General features: G+C 40.0%; 1 protein-coding gene across 1 annotated transcript in view; it reads left to right on the forward strand.

The window, feature by feature from the left end:
- Nucleotides 1–20,763, forward strand: part of GNS (glucosamine (N-acetyl)-6-sulfatase) — a 49,702-nt gene that overhangs the window by 6,426 nt on the left and 22,513 nt on the right. The window contains 8 exon segments of the mRNA NM_001075562.2: nucleotides 4,889–4,948; nucleotides 8,204–8,410; nucleotides 10,329–10,394; nucleotides 10,829–10,927; nucleotides 12,546–12,713; nucleotides 14,678–14,760; nucleotides 16,041–16,159; nucleotides 17,862–17,965. Of these exon segments, the coding sequence (NP_001069030.1) occupies nucleotides 4,889–4,948; nucleotides 8,204–8,410; nucleotides 10,329–10,394; nucleotides 10,829–10,927; nucleotides 12,546–12,713; nucleotides 14,678–14,760; nucleotides 16,041–16,159; nucleotides 17,862–17,965 (906 nt within the window).

Genomic DNA, 20,763 nt, shown 5'->3' on the forward strand with positions numbered 1-20,763 from the left:
TTTATTATGATAATCTCTAGGTCCATCCATGTTGCTGTAAATTTTCAAAACTTCGTCCTTTTTATTACAGAGTAATATCCCACTGTGTGTATATGTGTGCGTGTGTACACACACACACACACCCCACATCTTACTTTATCTGTTGATGGACATTCAGGTCGCTTCCACATCTTGGATGTCATAAATAGTGCTGCTGTGAGCATCGGGGTGCGTGTATCTTTGCAAATTTTAGACTGTTTGTCTTTTCCAGATACATGCTGAGGAGTGAGACTGCTGGATCATGTTGTAATTATACTTTTAGTTTTTTAAGGAACCTTCATACTCTGCTCCATAGTGGCTGCGCCAGTTTGCTTTCATACCAGCATTGTTGGAAAGTTCTCTTTCCTCCTCACCCTCTCTAGTATTATTTGTAGACTTCTTGTGATGGCCATTCTGACAGGTGTGAGGTAATACCTCACTGTAGTTCGGATTTACATTTCTCTAATAATTAAACAATGCTGAGCATTTTTTCCTGTGCCTGTTGGCCATCTGTATGTCTCCTTTGGAGAAACATCTTGTTAGGTCTTCTGCACTTTTTGATTGGGGTTTTGTTTTTTTGATACTGATCTATTTGTATATTTTGGAAATTAACCCCTTGTGGGTCCCACTGTTTGCAGCTATTTTCTCTCAGTCCATAGGTTATCTTCTTTATGATTTCCTTTGCTGTGCAAAAGCTTGTAAGTTTGACTAGGTCCCGTTTTGTTTATTTTTGCCTTTATGTCTTTTGTCTTGAGAGACTGATATAAGAAAATATTGCTACAGTTTATGTCAGAGTGTTTTGCCTCCTCCTTCTAGGAATTTTATGGTGTCATATTTAAGTCTTTAAACCATTTTGGGTTTGTTTTTGCATATGGTATGAAAGAGTATTCTAGCTTTATTGATTTTCATGAGGCTGTCTAGCTTTCCCAGCAACATTTATTGTATATTCCTTTCCCATTGTGTATTCTTGACTCCTTTGTCATAAATGAATTGACCGTAAGTGTGTGGATTTATTCCTAGGATCTCTGTTCTGTTCTATTAATCTGTGTCTCTGTTTTTATACCATTTCTGTTCTGACTACTATAGTGGTTTTTTTTTTTGGTGTTCAGGTATGTTGGTTTACAATATGTTTCAGGTGTGCAACATAATGATTCCAGATTTTTATAGATGATACTCAATTTATAGTTATACCACATTGGCTGTTTTCCATGTGCTGTGCAGTGTTTCTGTGTACCTTATTTTATACATTTCAGTCATAGTAGTTTGGACCTCTGAATCCTTTACTCCTGTCTTGGCCCTCCCACCTCCACCTCCCTATTGGTAAACCACTACTTTGTTCTCTGTATCTGTTAATCCCTTTCTTTTTTGTTATATTCATTCATTTGTTTTATTTTTTAGCTTCTGCATATAAGTGATAACATACAGTGTTTGTCTGATTTATTTCACTAACCATAGTACCCTCCAGGTTGTTACAGATAGCAAAATACCATTCTTTTTTTATGGCTAAGTAATATCCCATTGTAGATATATACCGCATCTTCTTTATATATTCACCTGCTGATGGAGACTTAGGTTGCTTCCATGTCTTGGCTGTTGTAAATAATGCTGCTATGAACATTAGGGTGCCTGTATCTTTTCAAATTAATGTTTTTGTTTTCTGCAGGTATATATCCAGGAGTAGCATTGCTGGATCATATGGTAGTTCTATTTTTAGTTTTTTGGGGAACCTCCGTTCTATTTCCACAGCAACTGTGCCAATTTATATTTCCCCCAGCAGTGTACAAGGGTTCCCTTTTCTCCACATCCTTGTTAGCGTTTGTTATTTGTGGTCTTTTTTAACGATGGCTATTCTGACAGGTGTTAGGTAGTATCTTATTGTGGTTTTGATTTGCTTTTGTCTGATTAATGATGTTGAGCATCTTTTTTCATGTGTCTGGCCATCTGTATGTCTTTGGAGAAATGTCTGTTTAGGTCATCTGTTTCTTTTTTTAAAATAAGTTTATTAATTTTTTTTGCTGTTCTGGGTCTTCATTGCTGCACGGGCTTTTCTATAGTTGTGGCTTGCGGGGACTACTCTCCAGTTGCGGTATGTGGACGTCTCTTGTTGGGGAGCATGGTCTTTAGGGCACACAGGCTTCTGTAGTTGCAGCCCGTGGGCTCAGTAGTTGTGGGTCCCAGGCTGTAGAACACAGGCTCAGTAGTTGTGGAACGCAGGCTTAGTTGCTCCGGGGCATGTGGGATCTCTGGATCAGGGATCAAACCCATGTCTCCTGCATTGGCAAGTGGATTCTTTACCGCTGAGCCACCAGGCAAGCCCTGGTCTTTTGTTTCTTAATCAGGGTTTGTTTGTTTTTTTCTACTGGGTTATATGAGCTGTTTATATATTTAATGTTAATCTCTTATCAGTCATATCATTTGCCCCTATTTTCTTCCATTCCGTAGGTGGTTTTTTGTTGTTGCTGTTCAGTCAGTAGTTTGTTGGGCATAGGCTTTTAAATTTCATTAGGTCCCATGTGTTTTTTATTTTGTTTCTTGCCTTAGGAGGCAGATCCAAAAATATATTCCTACTATTTATATCTGAGAGCATTTTGCCTCTCTTTTCCTTAATGATTTTTATGGTTTCCAGTCTTACATCTAGGTCTTTAGTCCATTTTGAGTTTATTTTTGCATACGGTGGGAGAAAATGTCCTAATTTCATTCTCTTACATGAAGCCATCCTGTTTTGGCAGTACCACTTATTGAAGAGACTGTCTTTTCTCCTTTGAGTATCCTTGCTTCCTTTGTCATATATTAATAGATCACAAGTGCATGGGTTTATTTCTGTCTCTCTCTTCCGTTCCTTTGATCTACATGACTGTTTTTGTGCCAATATCATTATTTTGATTACTGTAACTTTGTAGTATAGTCTGAATCAAAAGAGCATGGTACCTCCAGCTCCATTCTCTTTACTCAAGGTTATTTTGGCTATACAGGGTTTTCTGTGTTTTCATACAAATTGAAAAATTGTTTGTTCTAGTATTGTGAAAAATGGCATTGGTATTTTGACAGAAATTGCATTGAATCTGTAGATTGCCTTGGGTAGTTTGGTCATTTTAACAATATTAATTTTTCTGATCCATCAGTCAGGTGTATCTTTCCATCTTTTTGTGTCTTCTTCAGTTTCTTTCATCACTATCTTACAATTTTGTGAGTGTAGGTCTTTGACTTCCTTCGGTAGGTTTATTCCTAGGTATTTTATTCTTTTTGATGTGATTATAAATGAGATTGTTTCCTTAATTTCTCTTTTTGATAATTCATTGTTAGTGTACAGAAATGCAACACCGTATTAATTTTATTAACTGAATGTTACTGTTGTGTCCTGCAACTTTACCAGATTCATTGAGCTCTAGTGTTTTTTGGTGATGTCTTTGAATTTTCTGTGCATAGTATCATGTCGTCTTCAGACAGTGACAGTTTTACTACTTCCTTTGCAATTTGAATTTCTTTTCTTATTCTTTTCTGATTGCAGTGGTTAGGACTTCTGAAACTATGTTGAATAAAATTGGCGAGAGTGGGTACCCTTGTCTTGTTCCTGATCCTAGAAGAAAGACTCACTTTTTTCACTGCTGAGTAGGATGTTAGCTATGAACTTGTTACATACGACCTTTATTATGTTGAGGCACATTCCTTGTCTATCTACTTTGAGAATTTTTATCTTAAATTGATGTTGAGTTTTCTCAAATGCTTTTTCAGAGTTGTTGAATAAATGAAAATTCTCAAGCTAATGGATCTTTAGGTTTTCTAACATCTGTATAAAACAATGGTGGTAACTTTGATACAGTGAGAATGACCCTATTATTAATATAATTGTGTATTTGGGTTATTGGTCTGTAAGGAATTTTTACACAACAAAATACACTTAAAACTGTTCAGTATGATCTCAGCTTTCAAAGGCACTTCAGAATCATCATGAACCGACTCTCATAATACAGCTAAAATGAGCTTCTTCAGATTGTCCTTTCTTGCTGTCTGGAATCTGAATAAAGATTATTAGTATTTATTACTATTATTTGTATCTAAATGACCAACATCATGCTTTCTGTCCTCACCATAGGATTGGAAACTAGTTGTTTTCTATACTTGTCAGGATCTTAAATTTTGAGCAAAAGATAAAAAGCAAGGATATAAACTAATTTCTGACTATTCTTTTGCTTGATGAGGTTCTGTGTAGATCTGTTTGCCCTTTGGCTCAAGTTTTACCTGAGGTGGTGGTTGGTCTGGTGCAGAGGGCCATGAGCTTATACTCAGAAAGTGTGCATGGCCTGTACTGCCAAGTGACTGATATTTGAGTCAGTTTGGGGGCCTTGTCTAACTTTTAGAACCTAAGTGTTGTTTTATTTCTGTTTAAGGGGTGAAAGGCTCCTTTCATATCATTTTCCACATTCTGCTTGTAAAGATGAATTATTGGAGGTAGATATGCCCCATCTTTTTGTAAGGGGACTGGTGATAAATGAAAGAAGGGCATCAAGATCTCATTACATTGAAATCAGCGTTGCTAGAATAATGCCATCAGCTGTGAACTTTCCCTTCCTGCAAGCATTCTAACTACCTGAACTTTTGCACAGGACATAACTGGAAGGCTGCAGTCCATGGAATCGCTGAGGGTTGGACACAACTGAGCAACTTCACTTTCACTTTCACTAACTGACTGAAATCAAACTTGCTGGGTTCATCTCTTGAATCACATGGGACTCTCAGCTGTTTCTTAGTGTCAGATGAAGCTGATCATTTGGGAATAAAAGGTTGAGAGTAATCAAAAAACACAAATTTTGTCTTGTGTGCTTTAGTTTATTGGAAGAAATTGTTTGATGAATATTTATTTATTTTACAGACACCACTGAAGAAAACCAAGGCTCTCATTGGAGAAATGGGAATGACTTTCTCCAGTGCTGTAAGTTTTGAAGCTGATTTAATTTTGTTAAACTCTGTGTTTATATTCTAAAAAGAAACACTCTTTTGAGTAGTCTACTGTAATTTTTATGGCTTTTCTTCTAGTTAAATGCCTGATCTGAAGGAAGGATTCTATTTAATGTGATGTAAGTTCTTTTAATTGAAATATTACTACTTAACTATTGAAGATTTATGGCAGGTATCTTGTAAGCCATTCTGATCTGCAGCTCAGAACTAGAGAAGTTTATTTAAACCTTCATCATTGGAGGTTTGAAAACGGATTGTAAGAATTGGGTATCGTTTGTACTCTGTAAAGTGTTCCATGGTAAAAGCCTGTAGGCTACTTTACAAAGCCCAGTTAACCCTTTTAGTCAAACCTAGCAAAGATAATACCAACAAAACAGAACAAACGTAACAACTATGCATATGTGTGTGCATGCATATACATAATATTAATACATGTGTATATGTTCATATATAAACATAAATGCAAAAATCCAAAACAAAATACTAACAAATCAAATTCAGGAACCATGCTCATAACCCCAGTGGTAGCATAGCGTAGTGTCAGGAAATCCTTTGAAGGAGCAGCACAGTGTTGCGGTGAAGAGCACAGACTCTGGAACCAGACCACCGTGTTTTGAATGTTCTTGCTGTCTCTTTTCTAGCTGTGCTTCCTTCAGCAAGTTGTTAAGCTTTTTTGCCTTTGGTTTCCCCATTTGTAAATAGGAATACTAAAGCCTATCTCAGAGGTTAAATGGATTGTTACAGGTAAAGCAAGCATTTATATCAATGCCTGACTTGTAGTAAGTACCACTGCGTAATGGTGGTTATTATATCGTCCACCAGCAGTGGTTAAAAGAAGGAAAATTAGATGGTTGTCTCAGTAGACGTTTAAAAGTCCTCTGAGGGACTTCCCTGGTGGTCCAGTGGTTGGGACTTTGCTTTCCAACATTGAGGGGGTGAGAGTTTGATTCCTGCTCGGGGAGCTAGGATCCCACATGCTTGCAGCCAAAAAACAAAAACATAAATGCAGTATTTTAACAAATTCAAGAAAGACCGTTAAAAATGGTCCACATCCAAAAAAAAAAAGTCATCTGAAATGTTGGCACCCCTTTTCTTATAGTTTGTTAAACCATTAGAAGAATACACTGTGATGACTATTTCAAACAAATAGCACAACTTATAGTTAAGGTTAAAGTCTCAGGGTACTGTTCTTAGGGAAGACAACAAGAGCCCAGTATCTCTCACTTAATCATCTACTGAACTGTCTAGTCACTGGCATTAAGTCTTGTGAAGACCAAAATTGTTATTTCCACTTGTCTGAAGTTTCTACTTAGAAATCATAAGAGAGTTGTTGGAAAGCTTTTAAATTAATAGAATTTAATACGTTAGAAATGAAAAGCTGTAAATAACTTTCTTCCATGTAACTAGTCAGAGAAAGATGAGGTTGGGGGAGAGGTGATCCCACTGATTAAAGGCAGGAAAATATAGACTCTAGGAATAGCTAGTGGTGTCCAGTAATGGTTAAGACCTATAAATGCAGTTAGAGTATTTGGTGAGTGATAAAGTACTTCACGGAAAAGGCAATGGCACCCCACTCCAGTACTCTTGCCTGGAAAATCCTGTGGACGGAGGAGCCTGGTGGGCTGCAGTCCGTGGGGTCACTAAGAGTCAGACACGACTGAGCAACTTCACTTTCACTTTTCATTTTCATGCATTGGAGAAGGAAATGGCAACCCACTCCAGTGTTCTTGCCTGGAGAATCCCAGGGACAGGGGAGCCTGGTGGGCTGCCGTCTATGGGGTCGCACAGAGTTGGACACGACTGAAATGACACAGCAGCAAAGTACTTCATGCATAGTTATACACATCATTTCTTCGGGGAGACACATTATAAAATGCTTCTTCTAGTCAGAATCCCAGTGGGATTCTTTTTAGGCTGAATTTAGTGATTCCAGAGTTATCTGGAATAATAAGTAGGTTAGAATAATCAAGGTAAAAATTTTAAAGAGATATCTCTACCAGACCCTGAAATGTAATATGAAGATCCAGTTAACAGCATAGCACTGGCCAAAAAATAGATCAGGAAATAAAAAAGGAGAAGAATTAAAAGAGTTGCCAGTATGAAAATTACAAAAGTCAAACATCCAACCAAATTAAAAAGCAAAAGTAAAAACTTGGAAGTATTTGTAGCATTATTGAATCCTTCCTTAAAGCTTATGTAGTGAGTGAGTGAAGTTGCTCAGTTGTGTCTGACTCTTTGAGACCCCATGGATTGTAGCCTACCAGGCTCTTGCATCCATGGGATTTTCCAGGCAAGAGTACTGGAGTGGGTTGCCATTTCCTTCTCCAGGAGATCTTCCCGATCCAGGGATTGAACCCAGGTCTCCTGCGTTGTAGGCAGATAGACACTTTACTGTCTGAGCCACTAGGGAAGTCTAAAAAAAAAAAAAGTGTATAACAGGAGGGGAAAATGTGCAAAGCACGTGAACAGACCATTCACATGAACATAACTGATCAGTATGCATGTGGAGAATGTTCATCCTCACCAGTATTTAAGAACGCCAATTCCAATTTGAAAGGCCAGAGACATGTGAATTATTTCAAAGGGATGATATGTAATTCTGGCAAGGGTGTGCTCAAATGAGCAAAATGAGCATTCCTGCCCTGCTGGTGTGAGTATAAGCTACTATTACCCTTCTGTAAAATGGATAGGTAATGAGTGTTAGGACCTAGACAGATATTACTAGGTCAAATAGGGTAATTCTGTTGATGATAGGAGCTAGTGGATACATAATTAGAGTAGGGAAAAAAAAAATCTGTGTCCAGTGTATTAAAGTGATGCAGGTAATCTACAAAACTCCAGATCAGCCTGAAAATGACTCCCTACTTCTCAGCTGCCCTAGATTGGAGGAGTATTCTTCATGTTTGTTCAGGACCTCGCTCCCAGCATGCTGTGTTCCTTGTACGTAAAATTAATTTAGCCAATGAGATTAGAACAACTTCAGGTTATCCTGTAAAAAGAAACTAGCGGAAAAAGAGGTGTGTTCTCTTGATTGTTCTGTTTCCTGTCTCCACTAGAGAACTTAAAGCAGCTCTGAAGTGTGTCATGTATAAAGAAAATCCCAATTCCACGGGAAACTAGAGATTTGAAGTTAGGGGAATTGAGCAGCTTTCTTTATTCTGATTAGAAATGATGCGAAATCCATCTGTCTTGTGTAACTCGGTCTCTGTTGCTTCTCTTCCCTTTGTAGTATGTGCCAAGTGCTCTCTGCTGCCCAAGCCGAGCCAGCATCCTGACAGGGAAGTACCCACACAATCATCACGTGGTTAACAACACTCTGGAGGGAAACTGCAGTAGTAAGTCCTGGCAGAAGATCCAAGAACCGAATACTTTCCCAGCAATTCTCAGATCAATGTGTGGTTATCAGACCTTTTTTGCAGGGAAATACTTAAATGAGGTATGTTGAATGATCTAATTATTCCCTTTTGTTTTTTAATAACAGCTCCTGAAATGTGAATGTATATAATTCATGTTAATTTTTTTTTTAATTAGTATCCATTCAAGTCATATTAAAGGGTTTTCAGGTATCTGGCATTTCTCTTAATCTACCTGTTAAATAGGAACTTATTTACATGAATGTAATTTACAGGATTTGGACATGGTGGTTATTCTTTCTTCAAACAGTCTCTGGAGCATTTATTTTAAAATAGTCTCAGACCACTGTGGTCTGAGACATCTTCCCTTTCTTCCTCAAGAATTCTGCTTGTCACATGGCTGTCATGGTATCTTTGTTTCCAGTTCTCCTTTATCAGGACCAGAGTGAAGAATTTTTTCCTTTGAGCTTCATTCCTGAATAATAACAACTTAACCCATTTTTTGGAAACAGATTGTGGGGAGATAAGTGACGAAGGAAGAGCACCCAAGCCTGAGACATTCAGGCCATTGAAGTATGTACCTGAGTGGTTGGCATGCTGGCCTTGAAGGCCTGGGATGAAGGGAGGCCTCACTGTGACCTGCCCAGGCCAGACTTCAGGGCCTTGCGTCCACCACACTGGCCTTAGCATTTAGTCAGAGTTCAGGCTTAATGAAAATAATGTGTTTGAGAGTGTTTGAGATTATCTTTTAAAGTAAAAGTGGGATTCAGGACAAAGAGAACATGTATGTTTTCTTATGTACTTTATCCGTGGTTGCTAGAGCTTTTAATATCTGATCTGAACTTTGTTAATTCTCTCCCTGCCTGTAATAATTGGGGGAATTTGCAGCTTTGTGGGTTTGATGAAAAATGAGTCAGTTTGAAAAGAATCATGAGTAATAAATGTGGTGGTTTATGGCTACAGGTCATAAAGAGAACATATACTACTTTTCATATTGAAGATCTTCTAACATACACAAAATTAGAAATTCTTCAAAATACAAAGAATTATTCTTAGAGGTACCGCGTTAAATGGACAGTATTAAGCCTTGTCAAGATAAAATGGGATGACTCTGTGATCTCTTCACTTAATTCATCTCATCAGATAAATTGAGTCCAAATGTAGTCTTCAGGGCAATTCCCTGGTGGTCCAGTGGTTAAGACTCCGAGCTTCCAATTCAGGGGGTGCAGGTTCAATCCCTGGTCAAGGAACTAAGATCCCACATGCCATGTGGCATGGTCAAAAAGTAAACATAAATAAAGTAGCAAAAATGGACTCCATCAGCAGGAGGGCTGAAGTGATAGACTGAGAGCTTATAGCCTGATTTGGGCTGTTAGCCACAAGGCTGGCTAGACCGTTCAGTCTATGCAATCAGTAGCTCAGCAGATGAGCCCTGTGGCTTTAGCTATATTGCCTTTTCCTGTAAAGGACTAAGAGTAAATATTTTAGGCTTTCGCAGGCCATATGTCTGTGTAGTGACTATTCAGTTGTGTCATTGTCGCTGGAAAGCAGCCACAGGCCTGCGGAAACCAGGGAGTGTGGCTGTGTTTCAGTAGTGCTTCACCATCACTGAAGTTTAAATTTCAGGCAAACTGTCACAAAAATAATCCTCTTTTGATTTTTTTTTTTTAATTCAAGTATATTTGATTTTGTTTGGTTTGGTTTTTTTTTTTTTAGTATTTATATTTTTTAATGTTTGGAATAAAATTCTTAGCTTGCCAGCCATCCAGAACAGTTGGCAGACTAGATTTGGCCAACCAGCCATAATTTGCCAACTTACGCTTCAGAAATTCCTAGGTCTTTAGTGTTCTTCCCTTTTCAATTGATTTTTGTACTTGTGGGAATTGAGCACTTAACTGGGTTTCAGGCACTGATGTAAAAAGATTCTGACAAGTTTCGTGTTTCTTTCTGGTCTGGTCCCATCCCATGAACTTCTAATGCATTGCTTGTCTTGCTTTCCAGTATGGAGCCCCAGATGCAGGTGGACTCGGACACGTTCCTCTGGGCTGGAGTTACTGGTATGCATTGGTGAGTGAACAGTGAAGTCAGCAACAGTTACACACAACCCTACAGATGCTTGTCTACTTTCTACTGTAGCTCTGATATTGGCGTTACTCGGTTTGCGTTTACGGTTGGCCATTTCATCTCCTTGAAAGTCTGTTGATTTGTGAGTCACTCTGTTGTGAGATATTTTTCTTGCATTCCACAAGGTTTAGCAACATATTTTGCTGTTCTACCGGATCTGTTTCTGGTTTTTTTAACTAAACATATTATTGAAATTCTACTTGTAGTTAATAAAACCGTAGTCAAGAAGTCTAATTCAGTATTGACTTGAGCAGTTACCTTTTATGTCTTACCACTGTTTAAGCAGAGTACAGTTTAGCCCAGTATAGTTTCCAACTTTCATTTTGTATGCTGGCCTCATTTAAAAAAAAGACAACTCACTTTCCTCTCTTTAATAGGAAAAGAATTCTAAATATTATAATTACACCCTGTCTATCAATGGGAAGGCACGGAAGCATGGTGAGAACTACAGTGTGGACTACCTGACAGATGTCTTGGTGAGTTCTGGAAGCTCTGTCCTTGCAGTTTAGCTCATGTTTAACTAAAGACTGTGCCTCAGAAACCTTTAGTTATATTTGTTCACTTTGAGTAGCATGAATAATAACTTGATCTAACTGCTGAAGAATATTTTCAGCTGGTTAAAGATTCCTGAGAGTGTTTTTCTTTGTAATTAAGCCAGGCTTAGATCTAATGTTTTTGAAATTTCCAGCAGCAAATCCCTTTTCCAAAGGCTAATCTCTAAAACTGTGGAGATTACTTTGAAGAGGTTTTACACTGTAAGGGTTCCTACTCTTGACCCCAGTTTTACTCACAGGCTGCAGGATGACAGCTTCATCATGAGGGTAAGGGGATGGAGGCAGGGAAGTTCTCCAGGCATTGAGTATTATATATTAAAAAAAGTACTGAGATGGGAACATGAATTGGGGACTCTCCTTTCCTGTCTAAGATGGTTCTAATGACAACCCCCCAAAGGGCATTCATTCACCAAGTACTTCAGCAGCCCTTAGAGCTAGTACTAAGCAATAAATAAAGCAAAGTCCCCGATTCTATGGGAGGTCACCTTTTAGGGGTGGATTTATTTACACATATGTGTGTTGTCTTGTTAGATGGTGATGAGTTAGAGCAATAAGGCAGAGTATGGAAGATACTTAAATAGTATTTAAGCAAAATCCTAAAGGAGATGAGAATGAGCTGTACAGATCAGTGGAAAGAGTGCCATAGGCAAAGGAAGCAAAAAGTGTGAAGGTATTGAGACGGGTGTGCCTGGCGTGTTGGAGAAACCACAGAGTTTCTGACGGGGCTGAAGTGAAGTTAGATGGGTGGGATGATGGTAGGAAATTGATAGTGTCTTTTGAGTTTCATGTTGGGGAGAAATGAAGATGTACATCAACTAGAACAATTAAAAACATAGCATGTATGTATGTGAGAAGCTTTGATTTTCATAAACTGTCTCCAGAGAAGCAAATGAAAAATTTAAGTCCAGATAAATTAAAACCCTGGTGTGGCATATTTGGACTTAATATTATTCATTTAGCTTAACTTCAGCTGGGATAACTTAGGATATCCTTCTTGATGCCAGCATTTTTGTAAGATTATGGTAACTTAATTCACTTTTCCCCCTATTGTGAATTAGGTTGACTCTGTTTTATATTCATTAAAGCATCAAATGTTTATGCTCTGAGCTGCATTAATGTAAATTAATACTAAAATGGCCAAATTATTCTTTTTTTCCTCATGGGAGGCATAACAACTTTTAGGTTATGTAAAATCGTCAGCGTTAGTTGCTCAGTCTTGTTTGACTCTTGGAGACCCCAGGGACTGTGGCCTACCAGGTTCCCCTGTCGATGGGGTTTCTCCAAGCAAGAACACTGGACTGGGTTGCCATTTCCTTCTCTGGCTTTCTTAAGAAGGGGTGTGCTTTCCAGTACTTTCACGCGTTTGCCTGAAAGCTAGATGATTCGTTCTAGCAACACGCTTGCAAGTGACTGTGCCGTAGATTGTGTGCCACAACTGCGAGAAGTACATAGGCCCCTGCACCCCTTTCACAGAGAACAGATACTTATCTAGGCCTCAGCTGCTGGGTAGGGTGAGGTGACCAATCTTTCTGTGTGTCAGGCCAATGTCTCCTTGGACTTCCTGGACTACAAGTCCAACTCCGAGCCATTCTTCATGATGATCTCCACCCCAGCGCCTCATTCGCCATGGACAGCTGCACCTCAATACCAAAACGCCTTCCAGAACGTCTTTGCACCAAGAAACAAGAACTTCAACATCCATGGAACGGTAACTTCCCCTCAGCCTTGCATCAAGCCAGGCTCGATGTGATTGCGTGTATAATACACTGGTCAGGAGGCCTTTGAGTCATGTAGTTGGTCTTCCTTCTCAGTCTTTTCGAGGTTAACTGTGCCTATCTCTAGCACACTAGGTAGTATACACGTGCTTCAGGAGTCCAGGTAAGTTTCCTGCCATGCACCGGGCGAGCAGCTTGAGAGTCCACGGGGAGTGGTAGAGAAATGCTGTCTTTCCTGCCTACAGTCCCTGCTGATAACCTCCACGCTGGCTCTCCTGCCCGGCAGTGGCCGAGACGTGTCCCTTGGGGCTGAATGGGGCCTGCAGCATTCTCCTCTGGGTGGAGGCATAGGAAAAAGAGTGGTGACGCAGTGTAATGTGATTGGGAAGGGAAGTTGGATGGAGAAGTGAACCAGAGCAAGGAGTGTAATAAAGGGCTGTGACCTAAATGCTGTTTGCCTCCAGTGCCACTTAGCCCTCCCTCGGTCCAGGAGATGGGCAGTTCACTGGTTCGAAGACTGAAGATTGCTACCACCTCATGCTTGTTTCCCTGAAGTCTTAGTTACTCGTGAGGTGGTAGAAAGAATGAGTCTTGGAGTTAGATTCAGTACTACCGCTTTCTAACTAAGTGACCTGACAGTTAGTAAGAGGCTTAACTTCCGTTTTTCCCTCTGAAGTGGGAGATCCTGACCTCTCATGCAACTCTTGAATGGATTAAAGTTGTTGTTGTGGTTCAGTTTCTCAGTCGTGTCTGACTTTTTGCGACCCCATGAACTGCAGCACGCCAGGCTTCCCTGTCCTTCACCATCTCCCGGAGTTTGCTCAAACTCAAGTCCATTGAGTCGGTGATGCCATCCAACCATCTCATCCTCTTGTTGTCCCCTTCTCCTCCTGCCTTCAATCTTTCCCAGCACTGGGGTCTTTTCAAAGGAGGTGGCTCTTTGCATCAGGTGGCCAAAATATTGGAGCTTCAGCATCAGTCCTTCCAATGAATGTTCACAGTTGATTTCCTTTAGGGTTGACTGGTTTGATGTCCTTGCTGTCCACGGGACTCTCAAGAGTCTGTACATAGAAACATATAGCACGTTGCCTGGCACATGGTAGGCTGTGCTTGGTGTGTATGATGTTAAAACTGAGTGAATTGAGTTTTAAACCAAAGGGCTGGTCTCTCTCTGTTCCAAAAGAAGTACACACAAGTTCCCATGGCTAAGTAAGCTTAGCAGCTTAAGGTTAAATACGTCACTGTGCTATAGAATTTCTCAGTTATTCATGTTCTAACATGAATTTGCAATAGGAGAACATGCTGTATAGCATTTTTCAAGCATACTAACTAAAGAAGACTGAGGATCATAGTTTGCATAGTGGCAGCCTAGGGTTGTATGAATAGGGAGACGAAAATCAAAAGTATTTGGCAATTAAAAAAAAAAAAAACTTCTTTATTTAAATGAGAAGAAGCCTCTAGATTTGGATTTGAAGTTTTAGAAAATTGCTATGATAAGGTTTTTCTCCCAAGGTCTATACCTTAGGTAGGAAGATAGAGGGGAATAGAATGATAACTTATTAGGCAAAACTTAGAGGAAGGTAAAGTTAGTATTTACCCTTTTGTAGTTTGAGTGGCAGACTCAAGCACAGATTCCAAGTTACAAATGTAATCTAGTCAGTTTCCAGTATCTTTCTCTAAATGTCTTACGCTGCTCAGGAAGGATCCCAGGCCTTCTGCTGTTAGGGAGGGGTTGGGAAGAAGCTAAAAAATAAGTGATAATTTGCAGAATGTTTTTTTTTTCCTTACAAACACAGAGAAGGGAGGTGGGAGTGGGTGGTGGAGGGAAAATCTGAAGTTGCTTAAACAGGCTCCAGTTAGTTCCTTTTTGCTCAAGTATCAAGTGATCCTTTTATCTACTCTAGTACTTTGACTCTGGTGACTTGGTGCTAACTTTTTTTTTTTCTTTAAATTTTAGAACAAGCACTGGTTAATTCGGCAAGCCAAGACCCCAATGACTAATTCTTCAATACAGTTTTTAGATAATGCATTTAGGAAAAGGTAAGAGCTGCTCCTTTCTCAGTCTGGGTGGTCTTTGAGGACCCTCAGAAGCAACCCATGAATAGAGGACTGCACCATGTGGTTATCTGTGAGAAAAAAATCAGAGCTTAGCAAGTTGGTGGGAGAGACTCTGATAGGGGATCTCCGCATTTAGCAGTAAGGTGGCCTTTGGCTCTTAGGACTGATTAAACAGTCCATTCTTCTGACTTGTTAAAATGTTACATATTGGAGCCATTTGATTGAAATTTTTCTTTTCACTATGTGTAAAGAAAATTACATAAGACCCAAAGGCTTAGACTAGAGCAAAATATCTGTCTTTGCTGTTTTGAGTTTTTGAGAAAATTCTTTTAAGTCAGGTTTTTAAAAGTTCATTACTTTCTCTTACGGTGTATTTAGTTTTAGACCAGGAATTGGCGGACTTCTTCTGTGAAGGGGCAGATAGTAAATATTACAGGCTTGTAGGCCATCTTGTGTCTGTTGCTGATGCTCAGCTCTGCTGTTGGAGTGTAGAGCAGCCCTGGACAGTATGAGAATGAATGAGCATGGCTGTGTTCCAGTAAAACTTGATATAAAAACAGCCAACAAGTTGTCGTTTTTGGGGGTGTAGAGTTTCAGATTCACAAGGTGAAAAATGTTCTGGAGATTGGTTTCACTCTGTGAATATACTGAACCCTACTGACCTATCCACTTACAGATTGTTAAAACAGTAATATTTTATGTCTTGTACCACAGTTGAAAACAGAAAGAATGTGGTCAAGCTTTGACCCATGACTACAGTTTGTTGGCCCATTTTAGTCCATTAAACACTGTTGCAGCACAGGTCCATCTGAATTCATCTCTGTCAATCAGTGCTGATTTGACAAGTTTGCCTTCTGGTAGTGGGTTTTTTGTTTGTTTGTTTGTTTACTTGAAGGATAATTGCTTTACAATATTGTGTTGGTATCTGTCATACATCAACACCAATAGTCTTTCATTCTCATCACCAGTTATGATAAATAATAAAGCTAATTCATTTTTAAAAAGCCTAATTTATTTCTGTGGAATCAGTTAAATTTGGAGTGTTCTGGAATTTTCTAATCTGTGTTTTGCAATGAAAGAAAGGAAATGTGGGATTGGAGCTTTTGGGGAAGAGTGGCTTTGAGGGGTTTCTTTGGGAGGGAGTTTGGGGGTGTTTTGGGTTTAAGAGCTTGTTTGGACTTGGCTTTTGCTGTTTGGGCAAGATGGCAGTACCTCAGCCCTTTGTCTCTGAGGTGCTGTTGCTGCCCTCTGTTCACATTCAGGTGGCAGACTCTGCTCTCAGTGGATGACCTCGTGGAGAAGCTGGTCAAGCGATTGGAGTTCAATGGGGAGCTCAACAACACCTACATCTTTTATACCTCAGACAACGGCTATCACACAGGTAAGGGGCAGACCATGACCTTGGTGAAGTGCCTTTCCGTTCTCACCCAGTCAGTAGCGCTGGCTGGGAGCTTCTGTCCTTTTGCAGGGGTGAATAGGCCAGAGGGAGGGTCTTGCCCTCAGGGCTCCTCTGGTTAGAAGGCCAACTCATTCTCTTGGGGAAAGACCCAGGTTCATTACTTGCCATTTGACAGGCTAAATTATGTGGTGTTCTAAGGAGTCTAAGCAGAGAATAAGCTTGATGGGTTGGAGGCAGGCTTTATGAAAGAGGTGAGAAACTAAACTTGATTTAAAAGATAAGTGGATCTTAGAGAATAGGGGTATGACATTTTACACAGGAAGACCAAGAGAGGGTTGCCTTGGGGAAAAACTTTCTTGTGAAATTAGGTTTTTGGTATGTTTGGTTTTTCTTTTGTGGTTTTTGTCTTTTCACAACTGCCATATGAGTCAACCCCGTGTCCTTGACTTTCATCCTTTTTACTTGGACCTTCTTTAGCTAAAAATCAGTATTTTCTTCTTTCTCCACTCTTAAATTTCCTAAACTTGAAGGTAATTAATCTGATATTTGCACAGGAGCAGATTGATGAGGCATTTCATGTGTTATTATGAATATTTTTAAAGTCAAAGTAAAGACTAGTAAATTAACCTTTGTTGTCTAGCTTTAATTTTCAGTGACACAGGGCCAGTCTTTTGAATTCCTCATTCCTTCTGCATGTTTCTTTTTTAGCCAGAAGTTTCTGAAGGCACTCCAGACATGGTGATTCCATACGTCAGCACTTGATTGTGCCTCTGAGTAGTTGATTATGTATCCGAACCTACATAAAACCCATACGCTACCTTTACTTTTTATGTGTTGTAAGGCTGTCTCTTGCCACTGGTTTATCGGATAAACTGGTCTTTTGTCCTTTAGAATATCACATTCTAGATGTGGCTAATTGCATATGTGATAACTTGTTTATCTATACTCAGCATTTTTATAGATTGATAGTTAAAGCGAGAGTCTTAATAGAAATGCGTGTTTTTCAGCAAGAATGCTTTCTTATTGATGCTGCTGTGTACTTCTTACTGCTTCACATCATGAAGCCTGGGTGTCTGGTTGCCTCACTTTAGAGATGTTGTTTCTGATTGATGGCTCATGTGGACCAACCTGAGCTCCTCCTGTGAACCTCTTGTGCCTAAAACGTCCATTGATGATTGTGCGTAAATCAGTTCCCTCAGAAACTGAAAAATCTGACTTCATAACTCTGTCCTTCCTTTTGAATTTACTAGCTGGAATTCCTCAGGAAATTTGCCTCATCAACTGTTTGGCTATCTTGAGGTACAGTTTATTCAGGAAAGGCTGGATAAATGGTTTTGTTCCTTTATTTAACAGCTTTAAGACTAACTTCATTCAGTTGTGATCAGGTGGAGTATCATACATAAATAATGTATATTTGTGCTTCAATACTTTCTAGTCATTCCTTTTGTTGTATTTGCCTATTTAAGGCCAGGGAGTTCCTCTGGACATTTATTTAAAGAAGATGAGCTCACTGTTTCCTGCCTTGTAATAATTAGAGACCCTGGGGGATTTAAGCTCTTCGCTAAGACACCATAATTAGTAAAACAAGGCTATTTTTTATTTTTACTGTTGATTGAATGAATGCATGCGTGAGAGACATTTCTCTCTTGGCTCCATCTTTACCCTATGCATTTTTTTTTTCCAGGACAGTTTTCTTTGCCAATAGACAAAAGACAGCTGTATGAGTTTGATATAAAAGTTCCACTATTGGTTCGAGGGCCTGGGATCAAACCAAATCAGACAAGCAAGGTAGGTTCCTGATATGGTGATGCCGTGTACAGGTAGTATTTGCCTGAGAAAAGAAAGCATTTCCTCCCAAAAGGAGACCTATTCTGTCTCTCCTCCTTTGAGGATAAAGGCTGATTGGCTTAAGATTTTACAAGCGTATTTATAAGCTTTGCAAACGGTGATTCTTATTTCTTTCTTTTTTTTAATTGAAGTATACTTGATGTACAATAATTCTGTAAGTTCAGGTATATAGTGTAATGATTCACAGTTTTTAAAGGCCATGCTCCATTGAGTTACTTGTAAATATTGGCTGTATATCCTGTATTGTACAGTATATCCTGTGTCGTACCGTATATCCGTGTAGCTTATTTTACACCTAATACTTGGTACCTTTTAACCTTCCATTCCTGTATTTCTCGTCCCCATCCCATCTCCCCTTTGGTAACCGCTCGTTTGTTCTCTGTGTCTGTATCTGTTCTCCATATCCATGTTTTGTTATATTTGGTAGTTTGTTGTATTTGCTAGATTTCACAAATAAGTGATATCTTATAGTATTTGTCTTTCACTGTCTGACATATAATAACAGTAAACTGCTGGCCACCCACTCTTCGCTGTATTTTCCCCTTGTATACGTATCACATCAGCATGAATAGTTTTTGCTTGCCTCTTGAGACTGAATCTTTACATGGTGACTGCACTTCCCCAGGGTGCTCATTAAAACTACCTCCTGGAAGTGAAAGTGAAAGGCTCAACATCCACAAAGTTTTGGATTGAATCACTTGGACTGGACTAGAAACGCTGTCTCTGCTTTTTTTTCCCTCAAGTTCACAATGACCCTTGAGAGGCAGCCCAGGCTGGAGCCCACAGCCCTGTCGAGCCAGGCTGTTCAGGCTTTGTTGTGTGTGCGCATCCCCTGGGGGCCTTGTTGACATGCAGATTCTGATTCTTCAATCCAGCCTGCTCCCAGGTATTCCCGGCTGATGTCCACCTGGTCTGAGTTCCCTCTGCATATAAGGCTACAGAAAGCTTGTCTTCTGAGAATTTAGTCCCTTTCTGTGGGACTCTTCCTTACTAATGCCTTTCTGCTTTGCTGATTCTCTTTCCTAAAATTGTCATAAAGGATCACATTATTCTTTTGTTACCATTTCCATCTGGTTTCATACTTGGTTTTAATACTGAGGCAGATGATGGGCACCTTGATCCAAACTCTCTGGTCTGACCTTGAGAGAGAAGAATTGATAGGGTCTACCAGTTATGTTTACTGTCTTCCTGGATAGCACAATTTCAGTCCGAGCTCTGTGAGAGAGACAAACAAAAATCAAGAAAATGGATCATTTAAGCTAAAATTGGAAGATAGGCCAGCATTTCTAGGAATCCTGTGTACTTGAATTTGATTTGAGGGTTTAATGTTTACTTTGTTTAAATGTCTGCCATTTACTTGTTTCCTTTCACAATGCTCTTGATTGGAATTCTGTTAAAATTCTCTCAGAAACTTAAAGTGGCCTTCATAATTGCCTTCTGAATTTTCTTTTCTTCTCAAGACCCACATTTCTAAAGCCAGTCACTTTCCACTACAAATCCATTACCCTCTAAACGGACATCTCCTTTCAGGAGAGGTGGACAAGATTGGAAGACCATTCAACCATAAAAGCTTTTTCTGGGTGTTGGGAGTGTATTGAGGAGGCACATCTGTAGCCATGTGCATGTCCCAGGAAGAGGGCTAATGGGACGACATCTGTGCGAGGAGGGAGGCTGATGAGCACAGATGTCAGCCAGCTGCCCAGGAAACAGACTGTTCCTTTTTTCTTCAAGTTGACAGGGTCACTAAAATCAGAAACTTCATCTTCTATAAGTCATTTAAGTGAAACCAGGTCCTAGGAAGCCATTTCAACAATAATAACCTTTATTGAATACTTAGGATGCAGCAGGTGCTGTTCCAAGTGTTACTGCCTGTACCAACTCACTTAACCTTCACAGCCTTTTGAGATATGAATACAGTTATCCCTGTTTTATAGATGAGGTAACTGAGGTTCAGTGATTTGCCCAAGATGGTGTAGCTAAAGAATAGCAGGGCCCTGCATTTGAACTCTGGCAGTCTGGCTGATGTACGCTTAACCAGAATTCATACACTCAACCATGACTACGGTTCAGACAGGTATCTTCTTGTGCCAGCACACTACATGAGGAGCCTGGGAGTCACAGCAAGAGCTGTCATTGGAAGGTTAATTCTTAACTCCCTGTGTCAAGGGGGAGCCAGATACTTGAGCTGCATTCATCAGCGAAAGCCTCTGAGGCATTTAGGCAGAGACTCAGGTATTGGAAGGCTTCAGTCACGCGGAGATCTGTGGGAGGGCGTCCTCAGCAGCGGGACAGTGCCTGTGAAGGCACCGGGAGAAGGAGATCAGCTGGTTCATGGGCAGAAGGTGGCAGTTGTGCTGAACCCCTTTCACTTCCTACCTGGGCCAGGCGTCTCTCTCACCCCCTTACCTTTGCGCGGCTGGCCGCTTCTGTCTGCATGCCCACCTCATGCCCTTTCACCCGGCTAAGTTAGTGTCCTCTGGGGCTTTGGTTTAGGGCTCTCCTCTGGGACATCAAGGCAGATACCTGCCCCACAGAGAGTGGGTGCCTTTCCCAGGTTCCCAGCTGGCCTCACACTTAACACACCTGACTAAGTATGTCTTTTTGACTCCAGGAGTCCCTACTTGAGAGGTATTATCCAAACTTAGACTACCCAACCCTTAGTGGGAGTTTGGGATTAGCAGATGTAAGCAATTGCTTATGCAGTGAATAAACAAGGACCCACTGTATAGCACAGGGAC

Source organism: Bos taurus, chromosome 5 (genome assembly GCF_002263795.3).
Source record: "Bos taurus isolate L1 Dominette 01449 registration number 42190680 breed Hereford chromosome 5, ARS-UCD2.0, whole genome shotgun sequence".
NCBI classification, from domain to species: Eukaryota; Metazoa; Chordata; class Mammalia; order Artiodactyla; family Bovidae; genus Bos; species Bos taurus.